The 27,608-nt window shown below is 40.4% G+C and overlaps 1 protein-coding gene across 1 annotated transcript; it reads left to right on the forward strand.

Moving 5' to 3' along the window:
- Positions 1-3,892: 3,892 nt before the first annotated feature.
- NT5DC3 (5'-nucleotidase domain containing 3) lies at positions 3,893-26,637 on the forward strand. Its single transcript, XM_065680281.1, has 14 exons — positions 3,893-4,110; positions 7,560-7,744; positions 11,745-11,819; positions 12,264-12,319; positions 15,261-15,351; positions 16,987-17,124; positions 18,458-18,518; positions 18,755-18,857; positions 18,990-19,091; positions 20,006-20,087; positions 20,429-20,515; positions 21,706-21,846; positions 22,215-22,279; positions 23,426-26,637. Exons 1-14 carry the CDS (start codon positions 3,915-3,917, stop codon positions 23,685-23,687), a joined length of 1,644 nt encoding a protein of 547 aa, XP_065536353.1. The 5' UTR covers positions 3,893-3,914; the 3' UTR covers positions 23,688-26,637.
- Positions 26,638-27,608: the final 971 nt, after the last annotated feature.

Consider the following 27,608-nt stretch of genomic DNA (forward strand, 5'->3'; position numbering starts at 1 on the left):
ACGAAGCTATTCTGTTTGGAACAGTGTACCACAGAAGCTCCATTAAGACATCATCAGCTTTCCTAGCGTTGCATTTTAATTTCATTCAATGGGACTTTAACGAATTGTAGTATCTGTTAGCCCAGTCTTAGGCTTTACTTGAAGACTATACTAGCTGATTAGAAATCCACCCCACGATCACTTAAGTGCAGGAGTGTCTTTATTAGCCAAGTGGTTTCTGAGGTGATGAGTGCTCTCAATAATCACAGATGTGAGAAGGAGCTGGGAGGGCTGAGCAGGCTGCAGGGAGATTTGCATGTTTCCCTGTGTGAACAAAACTATGAAAAGCAAAGAAATTAGAGAGTGGTGTAATTACAGGTCTCATTTGTCATACATGGCATATGTGAAACACTTAACAGGTACTCAAAGGTGTTTTATGTATGTATGTATGGAGATTACGTGGCATCTATGTCTTGAACCTTCAACAGGTGTTTGTGAACTGGGGATAGTATGCAGCCTCTCTCTGAATTACTCCTGGTCACAAAATTCAGCCGAAACTAAAACATCTAGTTCATAAGCATTCTGTTTATCTTGAAAGAAATTGTGTATATGATCCCTACTCAGACCCTAGTTAATCCCACAAGTCCTGAACAGTAAGTAGTAGGATGCCAGATATAAACCGGGGTACATGGTATGTACTTAACACAACTGCATGCATTTTTGGTTTTAGGTCCATGCTATTTCTTGCTCTACTTGTGAAGTTAGATGGCCCTCTGAGATTCTTCTTTGAAGGATAATTCTTCTGTGAAGCTCTTTATGTTGGGTGTGAACTTTTCTAATTGCCAGCCATACCTGAACACCTTTCAGTTTGTACCAGGAAAGTGTCATAGTTGTGGTCAATTCTGACAATAACATGAGGGAAAGTCTGGGTTCTTTTGTGCATTGTGTAAAGTATTGGATACTTTTTAATCATTTTGCAGTTGGAATCACTTGCACCAATCTGATTAAGAAAGGACACTTAAAGTTACATTAGCCTGTAGGATTATATTTCAAGTTAAGTGCAGTTGTAGGTTGACTTCTACTTCTGTATACCCAATTCTGTTTATATAAGAACTGATATAACTTCTGGAAGAAAGAATGTATATTCATCTATCTTCTATAGACCCCAAATAAAGACAAATGAATTTCCATGTGAGCTTCTTCATGCCAGTTTACATTACCACATATTTTCCAGTATTTGAGTCATTACTCAGAGACCAACAGGCAAGGCAAAGGACAGAGTTGTCTGAAGCTGCGTTGTTTAACAACTTGTTTTTAAACACTGCCACCTCATGTTTTAGTTCTGTCTCCAGTCTTGCTTCTAACACTTAGGGATTACTTTGATTTGTGTGAACAACCCACTGGCCTAACAGGTAAGTAAAAAGTAATCCCCCCATTCCCTCCCAAAAGCTGCTATGGTTAACAGAACAGCATATAGAAAACAACATTTTTTAATTTGTATCACATACCTCAAGAATATGCTAGCACTACAAAAGCATATTGCCTGACATGTGGGGAGGATGATCTCTTGAAAGCGCTGGGACTAGATACTCAAGCATACATCTCTCTTTCTAAGTTAGTCCTGGCTACCTGCGGAGCTAACTGCAGATTGCAGCAAAAAGGGGAGTTTCTTAACCACAACAGTGGTTTCTACATTCAAGGCCCTGTCTTGCACATGCTTGCAGAAGAAATAGAAATACTGTAATTCTAGTTTAATAGTATAAAAAATAAATGAATGTGAAAGTTCAAAGTCTTTGGGTTTCAAAGAGTGAGTAACAGTACTATAAGCACTTTATTGCCTTTTTAGAGGCAAGTTTTCTAACCTTAATGCTGGTGTCATGGTAGAGGAACATAAATCCCTGGCCCTACAGTATTCTTTCTGCTTATGCCACAACAGCAACACCTCCACTGACTGTTGGAAATGGCTTTTCTGCTACTGCTCCTTCTTGTATTACTCAGAGCAGTTCTTGTAACTCTTCCTTGAGAATGCCTCACCTACTGATGTGGTTATTGTTCACAATATTTATAGCCTTGGGACTTGGAGACCAGGCTAGGCTGTGTTCAGGAGAGGAACAATGTGCCTTTTACCATTAATTTCAGTTGAATTGCACATGAGATTAATTAGCCCATAGGCTGGAGTGGAGAAGCTGTCCAGTTCTAATGCATTTTTGCTTTGTTGAATGTGATTGATTAATTAGGGGTTTGGATGATGAGAAAATCTACAATGCCCTAGAACTGTGCTATGAATTCAGAATGACTTTTCACTGAGTCTCCTAATTTCATAGATGACTTGTTTTGGTTTTTTCTAGTTGTACATGGGAAGTCTGATGCTGAAATGTACATGGAAGTTTAAATTTCCTCTGCCCCAGGGTGTTGTAACAAAAATGTTCTGTAAAAATCTCTGACTAGAAAGATCAGAGGAAGCATGTACCAGGTTAGAAATTCTCTATGGAGTTGTCTTTTGCCTTGTCTGTTTCCTAAATACTGTCTTGTTCTGCCCTTGTTCCCAGAATTCATCATGATAGATTCCTAGTAATGTATACCAGAATCACACACTGCAATAACAAAATGACAATGTAATATAAGTGATAACGTAGGAACTTTGATGAAAGCTGTATCTGGTCTCCACAAAGTAACCAAGTCTGGGTAATCCGCAGGTATCAGACTTTTGGCAACCACAGTTCTAATGTCAATCAAGAACTCAGCCTCAGTAAGGAGTACAGAACATGCAGCTACCCACTGACAGGCACTTTGAAATACAAGGTTGATTGTTTTTCTTTCAGTTTATTGTGGGTTTGCCTGTAAAAATACAATGGGTGTCATTATTTGTAAAAAAAAAAAAAAAAAAAAAAAAAATATTGCCAAGAGTCTGAAATCCTTCAGATTTGTGAGGCTTGCGGCTTTAGAGATGTATGGGGAGGAATGGCTGACTAACTTCATAACTTCCAGACTTAAGTGACAGTAAGTTCTGTGGATCTCCTTGGTATAAGAACAAGCTGTCTTATGTTTACTGTACTGGAAAAAAAAAAGTATGTTCTTTTTGTTGTAAAGAAAGTTTCTGAGCACATCAGGAGTTCTGCATGTGGAGCCATCACCTTTCTGCTGCAGAAATGGCCTGGACTTGGTGGTTCTTCACCCATGCATCATCTAACTTATTATTTTTTTAAACAAATATTGATAGAGCTGATTGAAGCTCTCAGACGGATAGGGTCTACAGATACCAGTGGCAAGTGTTTCATAGGGAGATGGGGGCCTCAAAACAGCAGTACGGCTTCTGTGAATTTCATGGTGTTGTTTGTGCTATGTATTTTATATCCAGCTTGTTTTGAGCTTATTTTGTTCATGGATGTAAGCAGGTGCGCGTAGCTCGAGTGCGCCATGGCTGGAAAAGCAGACCTTTGCTGTTGGTGTGGTACGAACAGCAGGCAGCTCCTCGCACAGCCAGACATCCGAGGAGCAGGCTGCTGTGCGGCTGGGGTGCCTTTCCCCAGCCGCTCCTTGACCTTGACCTGCGTGTGACCCCTCGGCAGTCGCTAACGAACTGCAGCCGGCGGTTACGGGTGGGGCAAGCTGCTTTCCATCGCCGCCACGGCAGACGCCAGGACCCTGTTAGCTCCACCGGGGGTCAGGGCTTCAGACAGCCGCTTACCCGCTGGAGCCGGCCGGTCGCCTCAGGCCCCCATGGAAGTGGGGCAGCAAGCGGCGACAGCTACAGAGCGGCCACCGCCCCCGGGCAGCTGACCCCGCCGGAGCGGGGCGGTCGCGGCCCTCCTCGGGCCGGTGGGCCGGCGCTACCTGCCGCCGCCGGGCAGGGCCCCGCCTCCGCGCGGCCCCGGGGCGGAGCCCGAGGAAGTGACTTCAGCCGGCGGCGGCAGCGGCGCGGGGCTGAGCGGAGCATGGCAGCGGCAGCGGCGGTGCGGTCCGTGCTGGCGGCCGGGCGGGCGGCGCCGGGCAGGCAGCGGTGCAGGGCCCTGCCCGCCGCGGGGGCCGCTGCCTTGTGCACTGTGGCCCCGCAGCAGCAGCCGCAGCCGCCGCCTGACATGAAGAACTACCTGTGGTCGCGCTACAAGGAGGCCAAGAGAGCCACCAAGGGTGAGCCGGGACGCGGGGCCCGCGGGCGCCGGTCCCTCTCCCGCTGCAGGTCGGAGTGCCGCCGGTCCTAAAGCGAGTAGATACATGTTGGCGGTGCGGAGCTGAGGAACGGCGAGCCCCGTGGGCTCCGTTCGGCAGCGGGAAGGGTTCAAGGAGCGAGGGGTGTGTGTGTGTGGGGCGGCGATGAAGCCGCCCCGTCTCTGCCCCTAAGGGGTTCGTGCCCGGCGTGAGCGTCTGTGGGTCTGTCCCGCAGGGCTCCGAGGAGCCGCCGTCTGCTCTGGGAGCCGTCGCGGGTCTGGTGGCCAGGTGCTCTCGCTCCTGCTGCCCCAGGTCGGACGGAAGGATCGTTGCCTCGCAGGTCTCCGTATCCCCGGAGACGTACCGCTGGAAGCGGCTGCCCCTTTTAATTCCACCGGGCTGTACCTGTTCAGAAGGGCCTCGGAGGAGAAGCCTCTCCTCCAGCGTAGCTTGGGCTAGGCAGAGCGGTGGGTTGTTCGAGGCGTGGTGTTTGGAGAAAGGCAAGTGAAAATAGAAAGTTGGGAAGTTGGTTGTCTGTTAGAGGGGAGCCCCGCAATAGGCTGCGCTTCCAAAAAGTGCGGAGAAGTTTTGCATAAATTTCGATTTTAATATTAGGAAGGAATTGTTCCCTGCGAGGGTGCTGAGGCCCTGGCACAGGTTGCCCAGAGAAGCTGTGGCTGCCCCATCCCTGGCAGTGTTCAAGGCCAGGACCTGGATGAGCTTTAAGGATCCCTTCCAACCCACACCAGTCTGTGACTCTATTACTTTTTGTTTTAGCTATGATTCCATTATAATACCTCCATGAAGCATTGAAGCCAGGGTGAAACGCTGCTGACACACACATTACTCTGGGAAGCACTGTTGTTCAGCCCAGTTAGGCATTGCTTGAAGGTTGCTTGCTTCAGCCCTTGGTCTGATGGAAAGAGTATTACCAAGGAGCTTGAATATGTGATCTTTAATTTAAAGATCCAAAAGACACTGTTCTGCAGCGTCAAGTGAGAAAGCTTGTCCTATAGTGGCAGTAGATTATGTTACAGTCTTGCATGTTTTGTCCTTAAAAAGAGAAATTACTGTATTATCCTGCACTTAAGAGTCTTGAGTATGAACTGGGGCTTCACTGTGCTGGGGGCAAATGTAGTGTTTGCAAACATAAAATAGAGGCAGCATTTCACAAGTGAAGTAAGAGATTTCAGAAGATCTAACACAAGCATTGGAGATCTCGGGAGAATGCTGTGGTATTTGGAGGGTGGGATAAGGGATAGGGAGAGTAAACACGTTTTATTTTGAATTTCTTTTCCTGTTCTTGAAATTAACTTTTTCTTGTTCTAAGCCACACCCAAATAATACTTCAGAGCTGAGGCTAGAGAGTAGGGTAATGTTAAGAGGAAAATAAGTCAGTCAGTGGGTGTGGGTTGGCAGAAGACGCGGCAAGTGCTTCTGGAATAATTCGGAATACTTTATTACAGCCAAAGTCACCCCATGGCTTCAAGTATGTGGCATTTCACTTAGTTACAGTCTTAAGATGACAAAGCTGTGCTGATTTTTGATGCAAGGTTTATAGCACTTGGGATGCTGTCTGCCAGCCAGAATGTCTTAATAGCTATGAAGTATTTTTACTGTTTTCAGTCAGGTGCTGGTCAAGGTTTTTTAATCTGAAACGTGTATCTCTATATATAGCTATATTTTTAAAATAAATGTTAACTCACCAGGCTGTACAACTGAAAAAATAATTTATAATACAGACATGGGTGTTGTAAAGTTATTTTGGAAGTTAGCTTAAAACTATGGTTATGGCTTCAAGTTAATTAGGTGATTCATGGCACTTTTTATAGAGTAAGAGTATTTGCCTTAATAGTATCGTGTCAGATTGCATTTGGTTATGTTGTTACCTCAGCTGAACATAGCATTTATCTCATGTATTACTATAAGCAGTGAGTAGAGATAGCAGGAGCTAATGTTTTGATTGAGGCTTATTTTGTTAAATCCCCTGAAAGATAGAGCTTACTATGACCGCTTAAGCATGGGAAACTCCTGGGATCTTTTTTTGGTGACAGAAACTTGGAATTAAACTTTGTCAAATTGCTGTTCTTTCTCTCAAATTAGAAGACTTGGGTGTCTGCATCAGATAAAGTGGAATGGTTTCACGTTGCAATCTGTTATTGGGCATCTGTAAAAGCTTCTTATTGTTTCTGTCCATTCACTGTGTGGCAGACTAAGGCATTGCTGTATAAAATAAATGTCATTTCCCTTTCTATGTGTTTGGCCAGAGTTTTCAAAATGAAATGCTATCAAATTTTTAACAGATCTGGAGTCTCCGTGTCTACCTGCCTTGTGCACAGGTAGTTTCCTCCCTCCCAAGGTGGAGCATGTTGTGTATCATTCCTCATAGCTGAAGGTGTTGACCAATTTCTTCTAAACTTATATGTAGAAAGTAACCAAACAAAGCATGTTCCGTTTAAACTCACCCTTCCAAGCACAGATGTAAACTCCCTTTTTTCCACAATAGGGAAAGCTGGTTTATAAAGATAGTATATGGGAAGGGAAGGAAGGAAAATATGTTCATGTTTTATGGTTTCACAAGGGTAGCATTTAGCCTCCTAATGTTGCTTTTTCAAGTTTTTGAAACAAGGACAAACATCCTTCATACTGACGTTGGTATTGGTCCTAAAGTTACTTAATATGTTATGGCTCTAAGTAAGTGGTCTTGGCTTCTCAGTGTACTTTTCAAACAAATATCAAGGGAAACATACCCTTAAAAATAAGAGGTTTGCACACACCAGGTAGTTGTGTGTAGAGAACAGAAGAATATTTTTAGCTTCCTAATATGCTAGAAGGTTAATAAGCATAGCAATGTGTATGTAACTGTTGTGTGGAAACTATTGCAATCACACAAAGCACAAAGTTTTTTTATTGGAGTTGACAGTGGGTTCTGTGGTAACCTTGAAATGATGAAGCAAAAGAATTAAAAGTGTCAAATTAAAACAATGCCAGTTTGGCTTCTGGGGCAGAAGCCAGACCAGATAGTGGGAGGAGAAGACAAGGCTTCTATAATAATAATGATGATAATAATCATCATCATCATCATCCAACTCCAAAGTTCATTTTCAAAAGCAGTAATAAATAGGTTAATGGAGTTAGCCAAAGATTACATGTATTGAGTCTGGGGTTCTCTGATGAGACATGTCAAAATACACCTCTCCTACTTGAACTGTAGAGAGGAAAGTGTGCTTCAACTAAAAGCTGTGGGTCACCAAGAAAAGTTAGGGACAGCACTTTCAATGGCATCATGTTGTTAAGGATTAGCTGGTTAGTGTAAATTAGTTTGATAGTTTCCATCATCATTTATCTATATTTAGAAATCGCTAATGGATTTCTGTGCATTATTAAAAACTACAGGGCTAGTCTGACTTCTTTGTTTTTTCCTTCACCAGAGTTGGTTCCTTCAATCATGAGTAACATGCTGAATCCAGATGCTATCTTTTCAAACAATGAAATGAGCCTGTCAGACATTGAAATTTATGGATTTGATTACGACTACACGTTGGTCTTTTATTCCAAACATCTGCACACGCTGATCTTCAATGCTGCTCGAGATCTTCTTATTAATGAGCATCGGGTAAGAAAAATTAGTGAAATAACAATAAACTGCTGAATAAAGAGTATAGAAATAATTTCTGACTGAGAGGGACATAGCTCTTTTCATGCCTTAGTCCTAGCTTGGCTCCCTTATAGCACATTTTATACAACAGCTGCATATGAACCACACAAGTCCTGGTTTAATCTCAGCTGCAGTTTTGAGCAGAGTTCAATCTGTCAACTGTTAAGGAATAGAGTTTTATTTGTTCTAATTTTTAATTTGGTGGTGGGTTTGTTTTTGAGGGTTTTTTTTCTGATTGTCATTAATTGGAGTCACCCTAATAAATAAGAAGCTTACAAATGACCATTGCTCTGTTTTATGCATTGCTGTGAGTGCAGTGATTAATTTCCATATGAAATACTTTTAGCCTGACTTCTTAGGAGGTCTTTGATTGCACTGTGTGCTTGTGAGGTGCTCTGTTATGTCCCTGGTGTTTCAGCTGAGTTAGCTGAAGGGGCAGCGTATGCAGTAATGCTGTAATCAGGTTGAATACAAGAAAGACGTAAGTAGGTGTTCAGCTCTGTAGTCCTCTAAGAGGGAGCACTGCCCTGTCACCTCACCAAGCAGTGTGTTACATTGGTGACTTGTTGACATCCAAGCAGCTTGGAGTTGGTTGGTGGGTAGTCTGGGGATGGGAGAAGTTACTGTCTGTCATGAAGGTGGGGAGGAGGTGGGTGACTTGGAAGCTGAAGGTATTGCAGGGAAAAAGATGGAAGAAAATGTGGACTGAAAGAGGTAAAGGTTATTGGACTGTAGGATTCGCAGGAAAATTCTCCTGCAAAAGTATTCCACAGAGTAACTTAACTAATAAACTGCTTGTGTATTTCATATAACCTAAATCTGAATGGGTGGTGTTATTCTACTTTTGGATTTGAATCTAAAGGTTAGGAGCTATATATAAACATCTATAAATATCCCTGGAAGAGCAAACAAAACTTCATGGGTGCTACAAGCGTACACAACTTGATCCCTCTGAGATCTTGGCATGTCTCGGCAGCAATTGCTGTAGGATGTGTAAATAGATTTTATTAAAGCTGTGTGGTTCTTGCAAAAAAAAAACGTTACTGTAGGAGTCAAGATTAATTCTTGTAGACAGAATTTCAAACTGTGCTCTGTCTTTATTATTTGATTGCATTCAGGTAGTAATAACTTTCCAGTTTGTCTCAATTAAATTCTCTTGAGTTATAGGAAATGAAGCTGTAATTACTTTTTGAGACAGCTTATTGAAATATATCATCTCTTGTTGGAATTTGTTGAGGGACAACAGTTTTTGTTAGTGCTGTCTCTGTAGCTTCTTACACTGGTAATGTTTTCCTTGCCTTTAACATTAGAAAAACTTCTAGATAGTATTGCCCATTATGACTGTCACAGTCAGCCTTAAAGGTGGCCAATTTTGGTCATGGCAGTATGAGGTAATTCATCAGAAATTGCAAAATGCAGTGTAGGAAGCAAGGAATTTTGAAGTGTGTCCAAGAGAATAAACATCAATTTAATGCTAATCTCAGAAGTGGCAGCAGGTGTTGAATGTAAACTTTTGCTCTTGGGCTTATTTCTGTTTTAATGTATAGGCCTTGTGTCACCTTATCTGGACTGCTATTTCAGTCCAGATACAAGTAACCCTATCAAGAGTAAGGCAAGCAAACAGAGCAATATTTTTATCATTTTTTTGTGTTTGGATTATAAGGAAGCTTTGATTTGCATGCCAAGGTAGACTCAATCTTTTTCTCATGTGTGCTGGCATGCACGCAAAAAGACAGCCCTCGAGTAAAGCAGGAAAGTCAAGTATGCAGAGTCAGAAATAGATTTCCTTCTTTGTGATTGATCACATTATGTATCCTCCTCTGATGTTTTCCCTTGTCTCTTCTGCTTCATGTTCCCTGGCCAAATCTACAAATCTTCACAACCTGTCTGTAAGCTTTTGCTGCTGTTCTTCGTTCAGTCAGTAGCCTTCCCCAAGTTTTCTGGAAGTTGTAGTGGGGATGATAGTTCAGGAGTATTTTCTTTACTCCAGATGCTCGTGTTTGGTATGAGCACAATCTACAGCAGTTACAGAGCAGGTCCTCTTCAGCACAAATAAAAACTTTGTGGAGAAAATGAGATTTATAAAGTTTTTTTTTTATAAAAGTAGCTAGAGCCTCTATTGAAGCTGTAGAATCTACTTTTTTCACCAAAGGCTTGTAAATTAGCCCTGTATGTATGGAGACAGTTGTAGACAAGGTGGAGAATGTGCCTGAGATTCGTCAAGTTCTAAGATGGTTGTGCCTGTGGGAGGGAAATCAAGAATTACCTTTCATTTGGTTAATCAAAGAAATGATAGGTTTCTCAAGCCTTGTCAGAAATGACTGAAGCATTTTACCTTTTAGAAACAAATGAACAAACCCCTTAGCCCAAGGCACACACCTAACATATTTTTTTCATGACTAACCTGTGCTTAGAGCAGGACAAAATTACAATGGGCTTGTACTGAAGAATGTTAGAAAACTCTCTAATAGGTGGTATGAGCTTTCTATGCAGTCATTCAATTCCCATGCATCATTAAGCAATCTTACAAATGCTGTTCAGGGTAAATATAGTTGGGTCACTGTGGTGGTCTCCTGATGTGACTCACCCTGATGGTGTTTGATGCCTGACTTGCTTTCAGGATCTGATCTTAGTGACACACTATACCTTGGGAAGGTCCCTGTGGGGAAGCATGGCTTCTCCAGGTGACATCAGCTGTTGTGAATTCTCTTCTTCCTTCCTCCCCATCTGTGTTTATTTGTGGTGCTTTGTATCTTTATAAGCACCTGTAGGGGCTAAATTTCAAACTCGACAATCTAAGATCGGGAGTATGGTCTATAGTGAGTTACTGCATAGTAAATCCCCCGAGTACGGGATACATATCTTGATTGCTGTTAAACCTCAGTAAATGAGTCTTTCATCATCCGTGGGCAATTAATTATCAAACAAGAACTAACTGCAACAGATACATAGCCACTTAGATTGAAGTCAGTTGTTTCATGTTAATTAAGTGTAGGGGTCCGTGAATTACACAAATATGTTCTAACCAACATACAGGCAGAGACGAGCACTGGGCGGGGGGGAGGGGGTGGTAGAGTCCTTATTTATTGGCCCAAGAAAGCACCCACAACCAGTGCAGGCTGCAGCATGACATCCTCAGCACAGCTCCCTTGGGCCTGGCGCTGGCAGCAGGGCGCTACTCCTCCACACGTGGGGTGAGGCAGGAGAAACGGAAAGCCTTGCGCAGAGCCCTCAGCACTCTCCTGAAGCGGTAGAGTCGTCGCCGTGGGGCCGCTCCTGGGTCTGGAAGAGTGGCAATGCCTGTGGGGGAAGAAGAGCTGTGGGCGAGGGACTTCCTTGGGCAATCCATTCCAGTGCCTCACCACCCTGCTGCCTCACGTTGTGCTGCTTTTATTTCTTGACAATGACAAAAATGGTGGGTTTTTTCTTTCCTCCTGTTAATATTGACGATGTATTGCTTTTTCTTTCAATAGAAGTGAGTGGTAAAGTTCAGTTATCTCTGTAAATTAAGGCATGTTCTTGGGTTTCTAGCTAGAAGGTTGAGTTGGAAACTGTGTTCATATAGTCTGTTTCTTGGGGAGACTTCACAATGCAAGATAACTCTGCATTAAATTTTAGGAATTTAAGAAAGTGAAGTTTGCTTTCAAAGGTGTATATATTAACCTTTTGAACAAAGGCTAATGCTCAAAAGTGATCTCTACAGAGTATGTGGATACCCAACTTTAGGTGCAGTGCTTGACTTGGATTTAAAACGATGACCTTGCATTTTGAAAAAAAAGTTTGACTTGTCTAACACTGAACATAGATTTCTCCGAATCTCCCCAACCCATCAAAAAGTCCCTTAATGACTAGTGAAAATGCGAAACATAGAAAAGGGAGGCTTTAAAATTCTGTAGAAAAAGATTTTTAGTTGTTGGTGTTACGCATTTAAAATAAAATCATTGCTCTCTTTTCTTAGTACCCTGCAGAAATAAGAAAATATGATTATGATCCCAATTTTGCAATCAGAGGACTTCATTATGATGTGCACCGGGTATGTATAAATAATTTTGTGACGAGTTATCTAGTGCTGAGAACCTAACCAAAGAAAATAAATAGGGCTTTTAAGTCTTCTGACTTTTCACTCTGCATTGACATGCAAGGGTTTTGTTTCATATTTTTCTCTTAAGTAGAAAAAGTTTTGGGTGCTTTTTTTGGTGGCAGAAGGTAACACAATAAACCTAAGCAGGCATCTGTTAGTAGCAAATGTATTTCTTCATGACTTAGCTCAGGTCACTGGACAATGTTTCCTTGATGATTTTGCAAGCCCTGGGTAAAAGCCATCGATGACACTATTTTGGAAGCTGTAAAGGAAGTTGAAGCAAATGTGTTCAGGCATTACTGAGACAGGTTATAGATAAAATTGCTTTGATCTTTATAATTTCATGGCGATCAGTTGATGTGATTAAAACTGATTTTTGTTTTTCTTCCCTGCAAGGCGTTACTAATGAAGATTGATGCTTTTCATTATATTCAGCTGGGAACAGTTTATAGGTGAGTAAAATTACTTCCTATTTATAAGACATATCTGTTTATTTTTTTAATCCCTTAGTTGCATTTATTAATGTACATCTTAGATTCGCATTGGGAACAGTGCCCTGACAAGCACAGACATGAATTAACAGCATTAGTAGTAAGGGGGTTTCTTTGCACCTTGGGGCTACATGCAGATATATGCACAAGGTTACCGACTGATACAGTACAGCTGACGCCCCAGTTCAAAGCTGGGGAAGTTGGCAAGCTGGTTGGTCACATAGTGCTGACTCACTTTGTTTCCGGCTGTTAAATTGTGCTGAAAGACATCTAAAAATACACTGATGACTTCTCTGCTGTTGCTTTCTATGTAAATAATGGTCGCAGACTGGCTGTTAGCATGACTTTGGTGTGGTTGTATTGATACTTGAGAGGTCTTTTCTGTGTTTGCACAGAGCTTTTAAGTTTGGACACATCAACCACATCATACTTGCAGAATGGAGCACAACTGCTTTGTGTTCGCACAGCCTGATATTTTTGAGTTTACTGAACTGAAGTTAAATAGGAAATCTCTGTGCTGTGCTTTGTTACATAATACAGACATACTGTATGTGATCTTTGACAGGAGAGTTTTTAGTATGGCTCAGTTTGCTGCAATGAAGCAGTACACGTTTGTAAATGCTACATTTGGTACCAGATTTTCAAGTAAACAAGAAGCCTAAGCATCTTTCTTGATATCATTGCACAAAAAGTTTTCTTCTAGGGCCAAAAGATAATGCAACCTCACAGTGATTTACTATGGGGACTGTATATGGTAATATGAAATGATGATAACATGCTCATTACCCCTTTTCATCTGCTAGTGAGGCAGGTAAGTAGACGATTCAGCCGTAGTCATTGATCTGTTCTTCATGGGTTAGTCTGAGATGTGCTTTGGGAGAGAGGAGAGGCAGGTAAGGAAAATGAAAGAGGAAAAAAGATGCCATGGTCCAGCACTGGGCTCATATTGTCAACGTAGTAGCTAGCTAAGGCTGCCAAAGGAATGTGTTCTGTATGTATTATCAGAGTCTGAGTGAAACTTTATACCATTTATATGTGCTGGGGTAGAGTAATTACTGTATGTTTCAACTGACAGAACCTGTTCCTGTGGTTTTCAAAGGAATGATTTATTCAGGCCTAGGAGGGAACCAGAGAACTCAGTGTGAAGGTCACTGATTGTAAGATTCATTTAAAAAGGCTGTCACATTATTATATTTTTCACTGTGAACAATGCTAGTTTTCTAGGTTAAAGGCTAGGTGAAGTAATCAGAGCTACATTTATCTGTAGAGGTATCTAGCAGAAATATTAAGATTGTAATGAATGGGAACGTGTATGTATGTATCTTTGGTGGAGGGGCTGCCAGGGCACTTACCACCTTTCTTCTTCTCTGTCCCTGTGGGGGAATTAAATTTGGGAAGTGGTGGAATTGCCATGCCTGGAAGTGTGCAAAAACCTAGTAGATGAGACCCTTAGTGACACGGTTTAGTGGTGTCCTGGCAGTCATCATTAAATGTGGGGTTAATGCCCAGGGGTAATGGTTGGTCTTCATGATCTTAAAGGTCTTTTCCAACCTAGTTGATTCTATGAGAGTAACAGAAGAACTGTTCATAGAAGGGACAAAAGGATGGCATGTGTTGATGGGGCCTGGATCTATTGGTCATCAAGTTCTCATGATATTTACATGCTGCTTCTCCAACCACCTGTATGGAGGTGGGGGGGGAGAAAAAAAAGGGCTGAAGGCTTTGAGAGATGTTGGGAAGGATATTGGTATGACTGGAACCGTATATAGTGACCTGGAGGAGAAGATGAATGGGTGGTGAGTTCGTCAGCAGTCTTGCCTTATGACTCAGAGTGGGACAGAATGAAGTAGTAGATGATCACAGTTGTTGTCAGCTCCTAGTACGGAATGCACATCTAAAGCCAGAACATGATGACCAGTCAAGAAAGGTGTTGAGATCTGTTGAAGAGCTGGTGTCCCTGGTTCTCCATATCACCCAAAGTAATTCTGGATGGACTGCTAAGCCACACATCATGGTACCTGTGAGTGTGTGTAGGGGCAAGAATGAAAGCTACAGCTCACTCAGTGCTTGCTTTTGTTTAAAATAATCTTACCTTTCTCTTCTATGCCAACATGGAGCTTTGCTGTCAGTTGCTGTACATTTGTAGTTCTTAGTTTTAACTGTGTGTTCTGTAAATGCGTAGGTCACTTGTATAGCAGAAGGTAGTAGAACTTGCTCAAGCATACAGCTTCATTTGCACTGAGAGGTGTAAGCAGTTCTGGTATGCCTCTGACAATGCACATCTCCAAGAGCAGTAGTGGGGGTGCTGCTGTAGGTGAACAGCTTCTAGTACATCTGTTGATGCTATCAGTCGAACTTTGTAGTTGTACAGATGAAGTGTACTGACTCTGAACAGGCTGTGATTGTGAACAATTCTTTGAGTAATCTTAAATTTTGGGAAACTGAACTGTTGATACACTTCAGAAGAAAGTCTTATTTTGTTAAAGGTTGTGTATGTTTTTCTTTCCCTTGAGTCTTCAAGGTCATGCTGCAGAGTAGTCTGGTTTAAACATTATCAGTGCTGTATGAAACAAAGGCAGAGTGAGGAATTACTGTGTTAAGAAGCTGGAAGCTTTAGCTAGTACTTACAAACCCTTAAGGCATAGTTTCAATGGAGACTAATTAGCTCTTTTCCTGTAAGAAAAAAGACTTAAAATTGGAATGCATTCTATGTGCATCAGCCTCTTAAAAAGTTACTTGCTCTGTAAGGAAAGATGCTGTTTTAACATACAGACTAAAGTGTTCCTATGATGTTATTAGTATTTTAATAAGCTCCAGATCTGTTAAGCTGTCAGACTTTCATTCTGTAATTAATTCAAGGTTTTAATCTGACTTTTAAGCTAAACTAAGTGTTGTTTTCCAGAGGCCTCAGTGTTGTCCCAGATGAAGAAGTCATTGCAATGTATGATGGTTCCCATGTCCCTTTAGAACAAATGAGTGACTTTTATGGAAAGGTAAAACCACAAACTGCTCTTTAAAAATTATTTTCTTTTGGGAGGGGAGGGATAGTGGTGGTTGCCTTTTGTTCTTGTTCTTACTAGCAGTTATGTTTTCTCAATACGTGATTGACTTATAGTGCTAGATGTGAAGTTTGCCCTCTAAAATGACAAATGCATTTTCTTTCTCCTGCTTGCTGTAGTTTCTTCTTTCACTGTTCTCTTGCCCAGTCATACAGACAGTGAAGTGGAACATAACAAAATCAAGTGACTTGCGCCGCAAATCTGATAAAGGCTGGGAAATGAACCATATCTGGTACCTTACCCTGGTTATGTACTTCTTCCCAGTGGTCTAATGACTTAGTTGATGTAGCAGCAAGTAAATGTGTGGAGGCATCCCTTGCATACAAGCTGGCAGAGTTGACATTAAGAGTATTTCACTAAAGATGAATGATAAAAGTTTTAGGATTTGGCTCTATGGGGAAAGTTGAACATTTTGCTGGTAGGTTCCTTTCTCTTTCCCAAATGAAGAATGGTGCTGTCTTTTCAATAAAAAATAAGTTTATTTTATGCCTTTTACTTATAGATGTTAATTCCATGCTGACGCAAAAGGCTCTTTGTGCCATGGAGCATTTTGTTCTCGCACTTGTTCTTATTTTAAGGAGCTGAACTTAGAATTCCCAAATGTGGTCTCTGCAGCAGTTCTGAATATTACCTTGGCATTCCCTGTGGAGTGCCTCGGTCTCTGCAGGTCTGCTTTCTTTGATAGTGACAGGACAAGAGGCCATGGGCACAAACTGAAACACAGGAGTTTTCCTCTGAACATCAGGAAACACTTCCTTTACTGTGAGAGTGACTGAGCGCTGGCATAGGTTGCCCAGGAAGGTTGTGGAGTCTCCATCCTTGGAGATTCAGAAGCCATCTGGGCAAAGTCCTGAGCAATTGGCTCTAGGTGGTCCTGTTTGAGAAGGGAGGTTGAAAAAGATGGCCTCCAGAGGTCTCTTGCAACCTCAGCTGTTATGTTTCTGTTATCTTGACCTGTGTGCTGTCTTGGGCAGGTTGCTTTACCTCCCCTGTTCTTGAGAAGTATTTGGTTGTATTTGCTCTTGTATGATATTCTCTGCTTTTGTGGAACAACTATACTTACATCTTTTGCAGACTAGAAATGTTTTCTTTTGTTGCCTCATTATTGTAGATTCTTACAAGTTTTTATCACCTCTTTTCAAGGATGTAAAGTGTTTTGTAGTCCTAATCAGTATTCCCCTCATTAAAAAGAAAAAAGAAGATAGCAAACCCTCCACCCCATCACAATACCCAGTGCCTCTTATTTTTAGAAGTGCAGACTTGCAGTGAAGGTCTCAAAGTCCTTCTCTTGACTTTTAGCTAAGCACTGTCTTTTATAGGTTTATGAATTAAAATACTGCTCTTAAGAGTAATGCATCGTGATTAATGCTTAAAATTAAGCCAACACTTTTGTTGCAGTTATTTTATAAAGAAAAATCTGTTAGTTCAAAAAGCATCTAAAGCAATGAGAACAGTTACAGCAAAAGCTGAGTATCTGCAACTAAGCTCAAGTGGTTCTGCTGAATGAATGGAAGTCTTCTAATCTGAGAAACACCTGTATTTTCTTCTGTTTTCCTCCCACCCCTATAGAGCTCACAAGGAAATACAATGAAGCAATTCATGGATATATTTTCCTTGCCAGAGATGACACTCCTTTCTTGTGTGAATGAATACTTTCTGAAAAACAACATAGACTACGAGCCCGTTCATCTGTACAAAGATGTCAAGGTACTAGCTTTGAAGATTTAGTTAAACCTCTGCATTTGTGCGTCTTCTCCCTGAGCTCTTCAGGAAGCTTCAAAGTGTTGTGCCTGCTCCAGTGAAATACCTCAACTTTATGTGTTGTATAGAGTAATTATTGCTATAGAACCATGAAAACATGAGTAAAATGAAGGTAGACCTTGGAAAAGAAACAGAATAATTTGAAATTTGTTTTAAATCCGATGTTGCTCTTTTTATAGGTTTGAGGGGTGGATGGGGGTCTTCTTTTGATTGTTATTAAATGCATACTTTTCTCACTAGGAGGAATTGTAAGAGGCTGTAGGGAATTCCAGTTCAGAGCTTTCAGTTGTACTGCTTCTGTATCTTCACTAGTATACGATCATCTGCCGTCTCTTGCTTTTGGCATATCTATTTTGTGTGTTTTCCTCCTCCTAAAAAATGTAGTAAGAATGACTAGAGTAATTTGACCCCCTTGATTTCTCAGGATATATCCCGCAGAGGAGATAATTTTGTGTCGTAGTTGTTTGAGAACAGGAGGTTATGCCCAAGTTGATGGTATTTGCCTGCACAGGGTTTCCATACAGGAAACTTCTGACCTCCAGAGTAATCTTCCCTTCTGGCTATGGTTACATAGAGTCAGAAGGCTAGTTCTTGTGGTTTCTGCTGAGCTGTTGATAGAAACTTCTGTACTGCTCAGCATTACCAACATTTTGTAAGCCCTGTAATGGCATTTTTTTGAGGATTTTTAGGACATGCCCCATAAGTACCAAAATGGCAGTAGCACTGTCCTAAACAAAGCTGGTACGGAGCTGATTCAGGAGAGCTGCCAAATGCCTTCAGAGTGCCTTATGAGTACTTTGCTTAAGCATTTAGCTTCTTTCATCTGTTCATAAATTTATTTTTCAAATAACCAGGGCATTTGTGAGTGATCATAATCTAAAATCTGACCTAAAGCTTTTGGGATTTTTGCAAGAGGAAAGGAATGTGTTCTGCTCCAAAGGTCATTGGAAACTGTGACGACTTTGCTTCTGTAAAGGGCTTTCACCCCACTTCACCCGTATGAGCACCCTTTCATAGTTGTTGTGTAAACCAGCCCCTATACTATACAGTTTCATACTTTCCAAAATTATGAGGTTAGTTTCTTGGAGGGCAGGCTTACTCTTTGTCTGGTGGTGGCGTGTGTATCTTGAAAATCATATGGCATTTCTGTGAAGTTGAAAGAGTAATTCAGAGAAATCAATTGTTTTACGAACAAATTACTACTGCTATGCAGTGAGCACTGGTTTTTATACTTGAAAAAATTTTTCAGCTCTGTGGTGCTCTGTTGCTTTCCTGACAGGATTCAATCAGGGATGTCCACATCAAAGGAATAATGTACAGAGCAATTGAAGCAGATATTGGTAAGTACTAGTGAGATCATCTATCAAACCTTTTTTCACTGGTAGTAAAATCGTATTTCTGGCTTCCTTATTTAAGATTACAAGTTCTAAATTTTAAAGCTTGAAAGAGTTATTTGACTTGTTTAAAGTGCCTTTGTTAAGTGTAACCTCATTATTCTGAAACTTTGGTTGAATGCAGAGAAAATTCTTCTTGAAAAGTTTTTCAATTAATACCATATTTTCCTCAATCTTCACAGAGAAATACATCTGCTATGCTGAACAAACTCGTGCGGTGTTAGCAAAGCTGGCTGATCATGGCAAGAAAATGTTTCTCATCACAAACAGTCCCAGCAGCTTTGTGTAAGTGAACAGTTACTTGCTGTATACATTTCTGAGGGCTGGGGAGGATGAAGTTCTTGATTGTAACTCATAGTGCACAGATAATTGCACTTCTGTTATGCTTCACTGTTAATATGGCTTTGTACTTTTTAGGGACAAAGGCATGAAGTTCATAGTTGGCAAGGACTGGAGGGATCTCTTTGATGTGGTCATTGTACAAGCTGATAAGCCGAACTTTTTCAATGATAAGCGAAGGTTGGTATTTAGTCAGTAAAAATTATTCAAGTAGTTTATTCCATATAAGGCTGTGGAGGATGTTACAAAATACTTCAATTTGGGCACAACGTAAAATGAAATCATATTTGATGAAGTCCTGTTTAAGGTCATTACAGAATGTAGCAACACCTAATTCTGAAGTCCAAATATTTGCCTGAGAAAGTTCCAGCAGCTATTAAAGGCCTTCTGGACTGAATTAGGGTCACAGAAGCAATTTCTAGCATCTTAGCTTGTAAGCTGGTGAAGCATGTTCCTGTCTTAATAAACTTGAGAATTTTTGGTGCCTTTCAGAATTGGCCCTTATCTGGAAATGTCTTTCATTGCTTCTGGTTTTTTTTCAGTCACACATAATATTTAAAGGGCAGACTAGCTGACAGACTGGAGTACTTGGACTAGTTGCTTAACTAGGTAAACACATTTGTAATGCATATGCAATGCTCTTACACTTGAAAAAAACCCATTCCTGTATGTGTACTTCAGATTTGAAAGCAAGACAGAGGGAGGTGGAATCTTCTGCCCCCCCCCCCCCCCATTTTTCTTTTCCTTTTCATTTAATATTGAAAAGAATTTTGCTGTACACCTTGCCCCCAGTCTTCTGCCCCCTTTTTTGGCTGCACAGAATGAGGCATTGGGTAAAATTTTTACACATCTTCACTTTTTTTGGTGTTCTCTTCTTAATGGCAGACAGTTCACACTGTTTATTCTCATCTGTCTGGGATACCTGCCTTAGTTTTCAACAGCTGTTCTCAAACTCCATTATGAAAGTCATAGGTAGACTGGATAGATACACTACATTTCACTGGGTAAAGTGGAAATTCTGATGCTTCTAATCCCCTTTAAAAAGTGGCAGAATTTCTACAGCAATGTAACGATTGTGTATAACTCTATTCTAGACCGTTCCGGAAGGTGAATGAAAGGGGAGTATTGCTCTGGGACAGAATTCACAAGCTGCAGAAAGGTCAGATTTACAAACAGGTATGCTTTCAATAAAGTCTTTTCAATTCAAATTTAATACCTATTTCCTAGAATCCCAAGCTTCTTTAGCTAAAAATGCTTCTAAAAAGTAGATACGCTTTTTAACAGAGTTATTTTAATAATTGAAGCGGTACAAATTTATCATTGGTATTGTATATCTGCAGTTGCCTTGCCTCTTGAGGTATTACTGAAACTGCTTGTAAAATTTGGAATTCATAATAGGTAAAGGAGGATAAGATTCTTTATATGAAAATATTTTTAGGGGTGTACTAAATTCTTTTTTTAGCCTGTGAAGGTGCAAGTGGCATGCTGCTGCAATGTTCGTGTCATTGTTTCTGCAGGGTAACTTGTATGAATTTCTGAAGCTTACTGGCTGGAGGGGCTCTAAGGTTCTCTACTTTGGTGATCACATTTACAGTGACTTGGCAGTAAGTAGTTTACTTTCACAAAATAGGATAAAAGACAAGGTTTTTTGTTAGTTTTCCCCTTTTCCTCCCAGTTATTCAATATAACACACTTTAATTTGAGATTTCTAAATACACCAACATTTGTGTTGGTAGTTAAGCCGTATTGCTTTTCTTGCAGCGAAGAAAATTGGTGCTGACCATATTTTCCACCTGACTCGTAGCATTTAACTTGTTTCCAAACTGCACTTAGGAATGTGGGAGTTTATATTCCTGTTCCAGATATTGATTGTGTCAGATGTAACAGAGAGTAAACACAGATATCCAAACGTACAGGATATGGCTAAGTTGGATGACATTTGCTACCAAGTGTAATATGAGCTGAATGAACTTCTGTTCTCAATGCAGGAGGCAATCTTCCTGTCACTAATCATAAGCTTTCTTCCTGGGATCTTGTGATTTGTAGCCCCACTATGCAGGCATTTTCTTACTATCTAACGAGCGAGTATATTGTTAACTGTTACTTTAGAATAAGCAACCACCACTTAACTCTTTTGTAATTGATGGTATATGAATGCCTGGATGTGGCTTAGCACTGCCAAGCTGCAGTAACAAATTTCAGCAGCAGCAGATGTTAATATTTTTGCTCCGGTCTGCTTTTAAAAAGAAGAGTAGTTTCAGGTGCTTCAGAAGGCTGTGAGCCAAATGAAGGAGGATGCGGCTCTGTCCTTCTCTGGTACAATGGAGGAAAGAGCACAGGTGGCAGCTGCCTTGTCCTATATTTGTCAGGTGGAGCTTGAATACCTGATAGGTCCCGATAAGACCCTTCTGTCAGACAAGTATATGTGTAAATACCACAAACCCAAGACACGATTTCCTCCAGATGATTCTGACAGCAGTAGAGTTTTTGTCTACAAGAAAGACGAATTTCCTACTGTTTGTTCCAAACCTAATGAATTAGTGTTTGTTCACAGGTGCTCATATGTTTTCTGCCTCTCTTTAAAACTGTGGCTTTTGAAGCTTACTCTGAAATTAAGTTCTGTTTTCTGTTGGCACAGTTAAGTCCCACTGTTTAATATTTCTGCTTATAGATAAGAAGCAATTAAATTAGTGCCCCTTTGGGATAAACAATGGTCAAATTATTATTATTTTTTTTATTATTATATATTTCTTTTTAAGACTAATACTTATATTTTGTAATTCTTGATAAATAGGATTTGACCCTGAAGCATGGCTGGCGCACTGGTGCGATTATTCCAGAGTTACGATCAGAGATTAAAATCATGAACACAGAGAAGTACATTCAAACCATGACCTGGCTTCAAACCTTGACAGGATTACTGGAACACATGCAGGTTTGTTCTCTGTGTGTATAATCGGCTCTGTGTAGCAGAAGAGATACAGCCAGGTTTCTAAATGCTAGACATTGACGTTGCCAAGCGCTTTCTGTCTCATTAAAGTTCACCAGTTTGACTGTAGATAAATAAATGCAATTATTTGTGTGGCTGGTTTAATAAGAATTTTGTCAAAATCTTGTCTCCTTCCTATACTAGTCAGCCTTGATTTATTCCTGCTTTCATTGTTTAAAATGCATGTGGATAACTTCTGTATACTGATCTCTGAAGCATTGCTCTTATTCTGTTAGCCAATAAAGGTTTAGTAATGGAAAGCCTCATTTATGAGGGCATCCTTAGTTACTTGTTACCCATACTTTACATTCCAGGTTCACCGTGATCCTGATTCACAAATGATTTTAGAAGAATGGAAAAAGGAAAGAAAGGAAATGAGGTAAGATGCTAGAGATGAAGAATTTGTAATATGCTTTGCAGTAGCCAGGTGTTCTATGTGATGTCCTCCAAACGTCTCTTCATAGTTTTTCTTCATCACTGATTTTATATTACCTGGTAGTTATGAACCTTCTAAAATAATCTGTGTAAACCACTATTCTGCCTGTCTCCTGTGCAGCTCTTCTCCCTTCTGACCCTTTGTGCATACGAACCACTTCTCCATGTTCCCCTTCTTTGGAACAGGCATTAGTTTTCTGAATGAAAGGGTAACATCGTGTCAAATACTTTTCTTTCTCCTGTCCTGTGTTAATCTGCCCCTGTTGCTACTGATTACTCAGCTTTACTTCTGCATGATATAAATATGCATTTCTGTATCAAGACTTGTGGCACTTCAGTTCTTTTAGATGATTTTGTTAGATTACATACAATACATATTAGAGTATGCAGAAACTGGGCTCTGCACTAGATTGGATATATCAGTGGACTCATCACAAACATAGGTAATAGGGCTAAAACTCCTAGAAGTCTAAGGTGATAGGGCTGAAACTCCTAAAAGTCTACTGTTGTGAAGGAGTAATCCCTAAATGCAGAGTGTGTGAAGTGAATAGCTGGCAAGGCCAGCAGCTGCACTACCAGCAGCTTTCTCCAGAAATGTGGAAGTAAATGAAATGGGAATTACACTTAGCAGTGACTAATAACAGAAGTTAATTCCAAGACGTGCTTAAGCTTTTTGTGTACATTAAGCCAAATCTTTGCAAATTTTTTTTTCTTTTTTTTTAAAGTCTTATCTTTGGGACAAATGGATGCCATTAGGATTTAGATGAAGGCAAAAGCTGTCTTTCACTATCTCTGGGATAAAGACAACTTGAGACACCATGTTTCTGAAGTCAGAAGCAACTTATCACTGGTTTTAGTGGGCAAAGTGTGAAGCTCTTCTGTTCACTGTTGTGACTGCTAGATCTAGGCTACATATATGCAAGAGGTGCAAAAATTATGTTGCATTAGAGTGTGTTGGAGTGCAATGGCAAGACAATAATGCAGAGAACAGATTATAGGAACTGCTTGCTTCGGGTTCTGGATGCTAGCTGGTAAGGAGATGTGTGCAGGTATCTTCATTCTTTTTGGGTGTTGTTTTTTTTTGTGACAGGGAGATGAACAGGAATTTCTTCAATGCACAGTTTGGAAGCTTATTCAGAACTGATGAGAATCCAACTTATTTCCTAAGACGTCTCTCTAGATTTGCAGATATCTACATGGCATCGCTGAGTTGTCTCTTGAACTATGAGCCTGATTACACGTTTTATCCAAGAAGGACTCCATTGCAGCATGAACTTCCTGGCTGGTCAGACCAGCTGTACACTGGTACATTCAGAATACCTTTCCTACCAGAGACAGTTCAGATCAAATAAACGTTCAGCAGCTTCTCTTTAAATTAAAATGGGCAAATACATACAATTTTTTTTTTAATGTACATGTATTTTATTTAAGTCACTTATATGCATTATCTTGATCTAGAGGTAATTCATGCTTGTTCTCATAAGTGTAGTACCTGTTTTCTCCTCTTTTGCTTGGAGATCTATAAACTCATCTTACATACAGAAGAAATGATGGACTGCCAAAACTGTAGTGGGCTGGGAGGGAGGGCACGTTTGAGGGGAAGGACTGGTGGCGATCTGGGGTGGTTAATCTTGTTTGTTCATTGGAAATTTAGATCTGCAGCCTTGTGGTTTACAAACGAATACCTGTACTCTGTTCTGGCCCTATTCAGCACTCCAGCTGCAGCCTGTAATGGATCTTGGCATTGAAAAGCTTAAATGCAGTATTAGTAATTCAGTGATGCACAGTTAATAGCCAGTTTACAGTGAGACTGAGAAGGGATGATGTATGCATTTTAACTTTCCTTGCTGCCATAGCTAGAGCCTTACCCGTAACTGAACTAACTGCTGTGGTGTTGGTGTGGCTCTGCTGCATTGCAGTGATTACAGTACTGGTGGCTCAGGCGGAGGGGCTTTTTCTCCCGTCTGTGCAGTTTCTGTTCTTGTAATGGCTGTGCTTGGCTGTAGGTGGACCTCAGCCTAAAACTGAAAGTGACAGTAACTTGGGCTGTTTCAGCTTCCTTTTATTAACTTTTCTTTCCTTTTGTTAAATATAATTTTATTTTTTTTTTAATTTGAAAAGACTTTAAATATTCACTCTCTAATACTAAAGCCATTTCAAGAGGTCTGGCGTTTTGCATTTTGAAGCGGAGACAGATCTCTGTCAGGCTTAAGATTTAACTGCTGCTTTTTAAAATTTTAAGTGTCTTACAACGGTATGCAATGTGGTTTTGCTGTTCCCTAGGAGAGAATGTATTTCATATAGCCTTCATTAAGGGACTTTCACAGTCAAAAGTAAGCACGCACAATGAGCAAATGAGTTAAAAGACAAAATACGAAATGAGAGAATGAAACCCAGAGCTTTCTGATGCCCTTTTTTTAGCTCAAGCCCTGAAAGCTGAATTGGGGGTGGTGGACAGTTTGCATCAAGCAAAATAATTTTGATGGTGCAGTTTTTATTGAATTACTGAAATTGCAGGTAACATGTGAGCACAAACTCTGGGTACAGTATATGTTCCAAAGATTTGAGCTGAAAAATGTCTTATTTTGCACAAGGAAAACGTCTGTTGATGTGTTTCCTCAAACAGGCACTTTATGGAACTGCTACCTAGTTGTTTTTAAATGAGGATGCTTTACTTTCTCTGCATCCAAAGGATTTTTTGTTCTTTTTCTTTAACTGGTGCTTTCCACCCCAGCCATTTTAGAAGGCAGAATATAATTAATATTTTTTCAAACTGTAGGTATTAAAGGCTCTGTTTTTAAAAACATATACTTAAAATATATAGCATTTGGTATTCTTCACTTCATTTTGGGATATCATTTGCTTCCTACCGTGATTGTCAGGTAAACAAACTTTTGGTGACCAAAAGTTTTCTTGTTTGTTTTATTTTCTTTTTAACCTCTCTGTATCATGTGCAAGTACCTGTGTGGAATTTCTTATGCAGTACCTCCCATATTTTTGAAAGCATATTTGCAAAGTAATGAATGTATTCTAATCTAGCCTGCACAACTTCATAAGTAGTTTTCCTGTATTCTTGAAATCAGTCTGAAGTCCTCAGAGGTTGTTATAGATTTCATGTTCCTGGTTTTCTTGTGTTCCTGCTTCAAACTTGATGTGCAACACCCCTGAAGCATGTGTATTTGAACAGATGAATATACTCAAAATGAGTAAGTTCATCTGACGGTCCTGCTGTTTTGCTGGAAGAAAAAGATAAAGTTTTTCAGGAAATCAGTTTGGCTTTATCAGGCCACTTGTTGGTGGGGCTGTGCAAGAAATATTTAGCATAACTTCATAATGAAATGCGGGGATGGAAACACCCCCCATTTGCCTTCAGTTCTTTATCCTGACGCTCAGCTAGAACTGAACTTGGTGTTACATGTGTGTAGCACCTCTCAGGCTCCAGAGATTTCAGTGCACTGTTTAAAAAACCCCCAGTCACAACCCCAAACCACTGTACATTCTCCATCTTACTACCAGCAAATAATAATCTTCTGTTACTCAGTTCTGCATTGCTGCATTTGATAATGTTTTGTTGGTTATAGCTCTGTGATTATTCTTTTAAAGCTGGCTAGGAGTCAGTTTGCCTGATTTTCCTGTGTTAAGCAGGAACAGTTTAATTGGGTTGGATGAGGTTATCCACGTAACACATGGCAGGGGGGTTGGAACTAGATGTTCTTAAGGTCCTTTCCAAACCTAACTATTCTATGATTCTATAAGATGATTTTCTGCTCTCCTTCTTCCTTTCTCTTAGCTTACAAATCAACCTTCTGTACAAAGCTATGTTACAACAGCCAGCTGAAGTAAAATCTTGTTTATATTGCATGACTTCTTGAAATAAACAACAGTGCATGAAAAGAAAAAAGATTGTGGGAGGGTTACGTTCCTTTAAAGCAACCCAACTATAGATAATATGAATTTAAGTGAGAATTTTAAAGTGTATTATTTATTTTTCAGTGCTAGAACGCTCTTTAACTTTTAAAAATGTCTTTCATTTTTGTAATGATTTCACTTTGTCACTTTCTGCATTACTTACTTTAATCTTGTTACGTTACTGACTTCAAAGATGTTTTTGAACATGTTTATCTTTGTTTTGGGGGAATAGTTCATTTGAACACCAAAGCAAGAAGAAATTTTCATTCTAGTCTGTCGAAAACATGGAGGAGAATAGTCTGTCAGTAAAAGAAGAGTTTAATGAACTGTGGAACTTTTTTTTGCGATAAAAATATTTAATGATTATTACAAAAAATAAATGCTTGGACTTTATCTTATGATCCTTACGAGCCTTGCCTTAATGTTTTGGGTGACTGGGGAGAAGGAAAGAACATGACAAAACTCTATGGGGAAAACTACTCTAAGTATATATATATGTGTGTTTGTGTTGTGAATCTTTTAATATCTTACAGGTAAAACCAAGCAGGCATATGTATGATGGGCAAGGGAAGGACTTGGGAGCATCACCTGAGTCTGTCTCTTTCATTCAGGCATATATACACATTAGATTCCCTTGGCTGTGCTAGATAGCTGTTGCCAACAATCCTGGGTTTGCCTGAAGGCCTTGTTCTGATGGGGCTGCTTTTGGAGGTAACTTACGCTCTCCTGGAGTGGCACCTTCCCTCCTGCCCCCCGTGCACAGCAGACACCAGGTAGCATATCACAGGGGAGTGCTACTGCTGCCAGCAAGGAAAACCTTCCTTTCCTTGCTGATCTGTGGCTTCTGTAGTGTTCTCACAATTTGCTATGGTATTAATGTTTTGAGGAAAGAAAATGACAGCACATCAAATGAGTTTGATTCACTTCTAATAGTACAGTGAAAGTTGCAGCTATTAGTGCTGTGCGCCGGTTGAAAGGCAGTGTTAGTGTGCTTGGGAAAAGTACAGTACGTGAGCAAGCAGGTAGCTTCTGCTCCTCTGGGACAGAACAAACTTCATGTGGGCAGAACATGGCAGGGGTATGTTCATCTTCATTGCCCGCTTTCCAAACAAACGGCTCAATTATAAATCAATTGCTATTTGAATGCTCTCATATCACCTGCATTTCTTGCTAAAGCTGCTATGATTACTTTTTATTCCTTTTATAGAGCGAGGTGAGATGTAAACAAAACTCAGTTCAAGTCTGAGGAAGGACAGAAAAACTAGAGGAGGCAAGCGGGGCAGACAGGGTGGTTGCATTTCCTGCTGCTGCAAGTCTTACAGGAAAGTATACTGGCAAAAAATCCCCTCTGCTTAAAAATACAG

This window comes from Lathamus discolor, chromosome 1, assembly GCF_037157495.1.
Source record: "Lathamus discolor isolate bLatDis1 chromosome 1, bLatDis1.hap1, whole genome shotgun sequence".
In the NCBI taxonomy this organism is placed as follows: domain Eukaryota; kingdom Metazoa; phylum Chordata; class Aves; order Psittaciformes; family Psittacidae; genus Lathamus; species Lathamus discolor.

Bases quoted from the DNA above. Each gene is read 5' to 3' on its own strand.
- NT5DC3 (XM_065680281.1), top strand. From the start codon at position 3,915: ATGGCAGCGGCAGCGGCGGTGCGGTCCGTGCTGGCGGCCGGGCGGGCG. The intron at 12,320-15,260 runs GTGAGTAAAATT...GTTGTTTTCCAG, and splicing joins CAGCTGGGAACAGTTTATAG to AGGCCTCAGTGTTGTCCCAG. The intron at 22,280-23,425 runs GTAAGATGCTAG...TTTTTGTGACAG, and splicing joins AAGGAAAGAAAGGAAATGAG to GGAGATGAACAGGAATTTCT.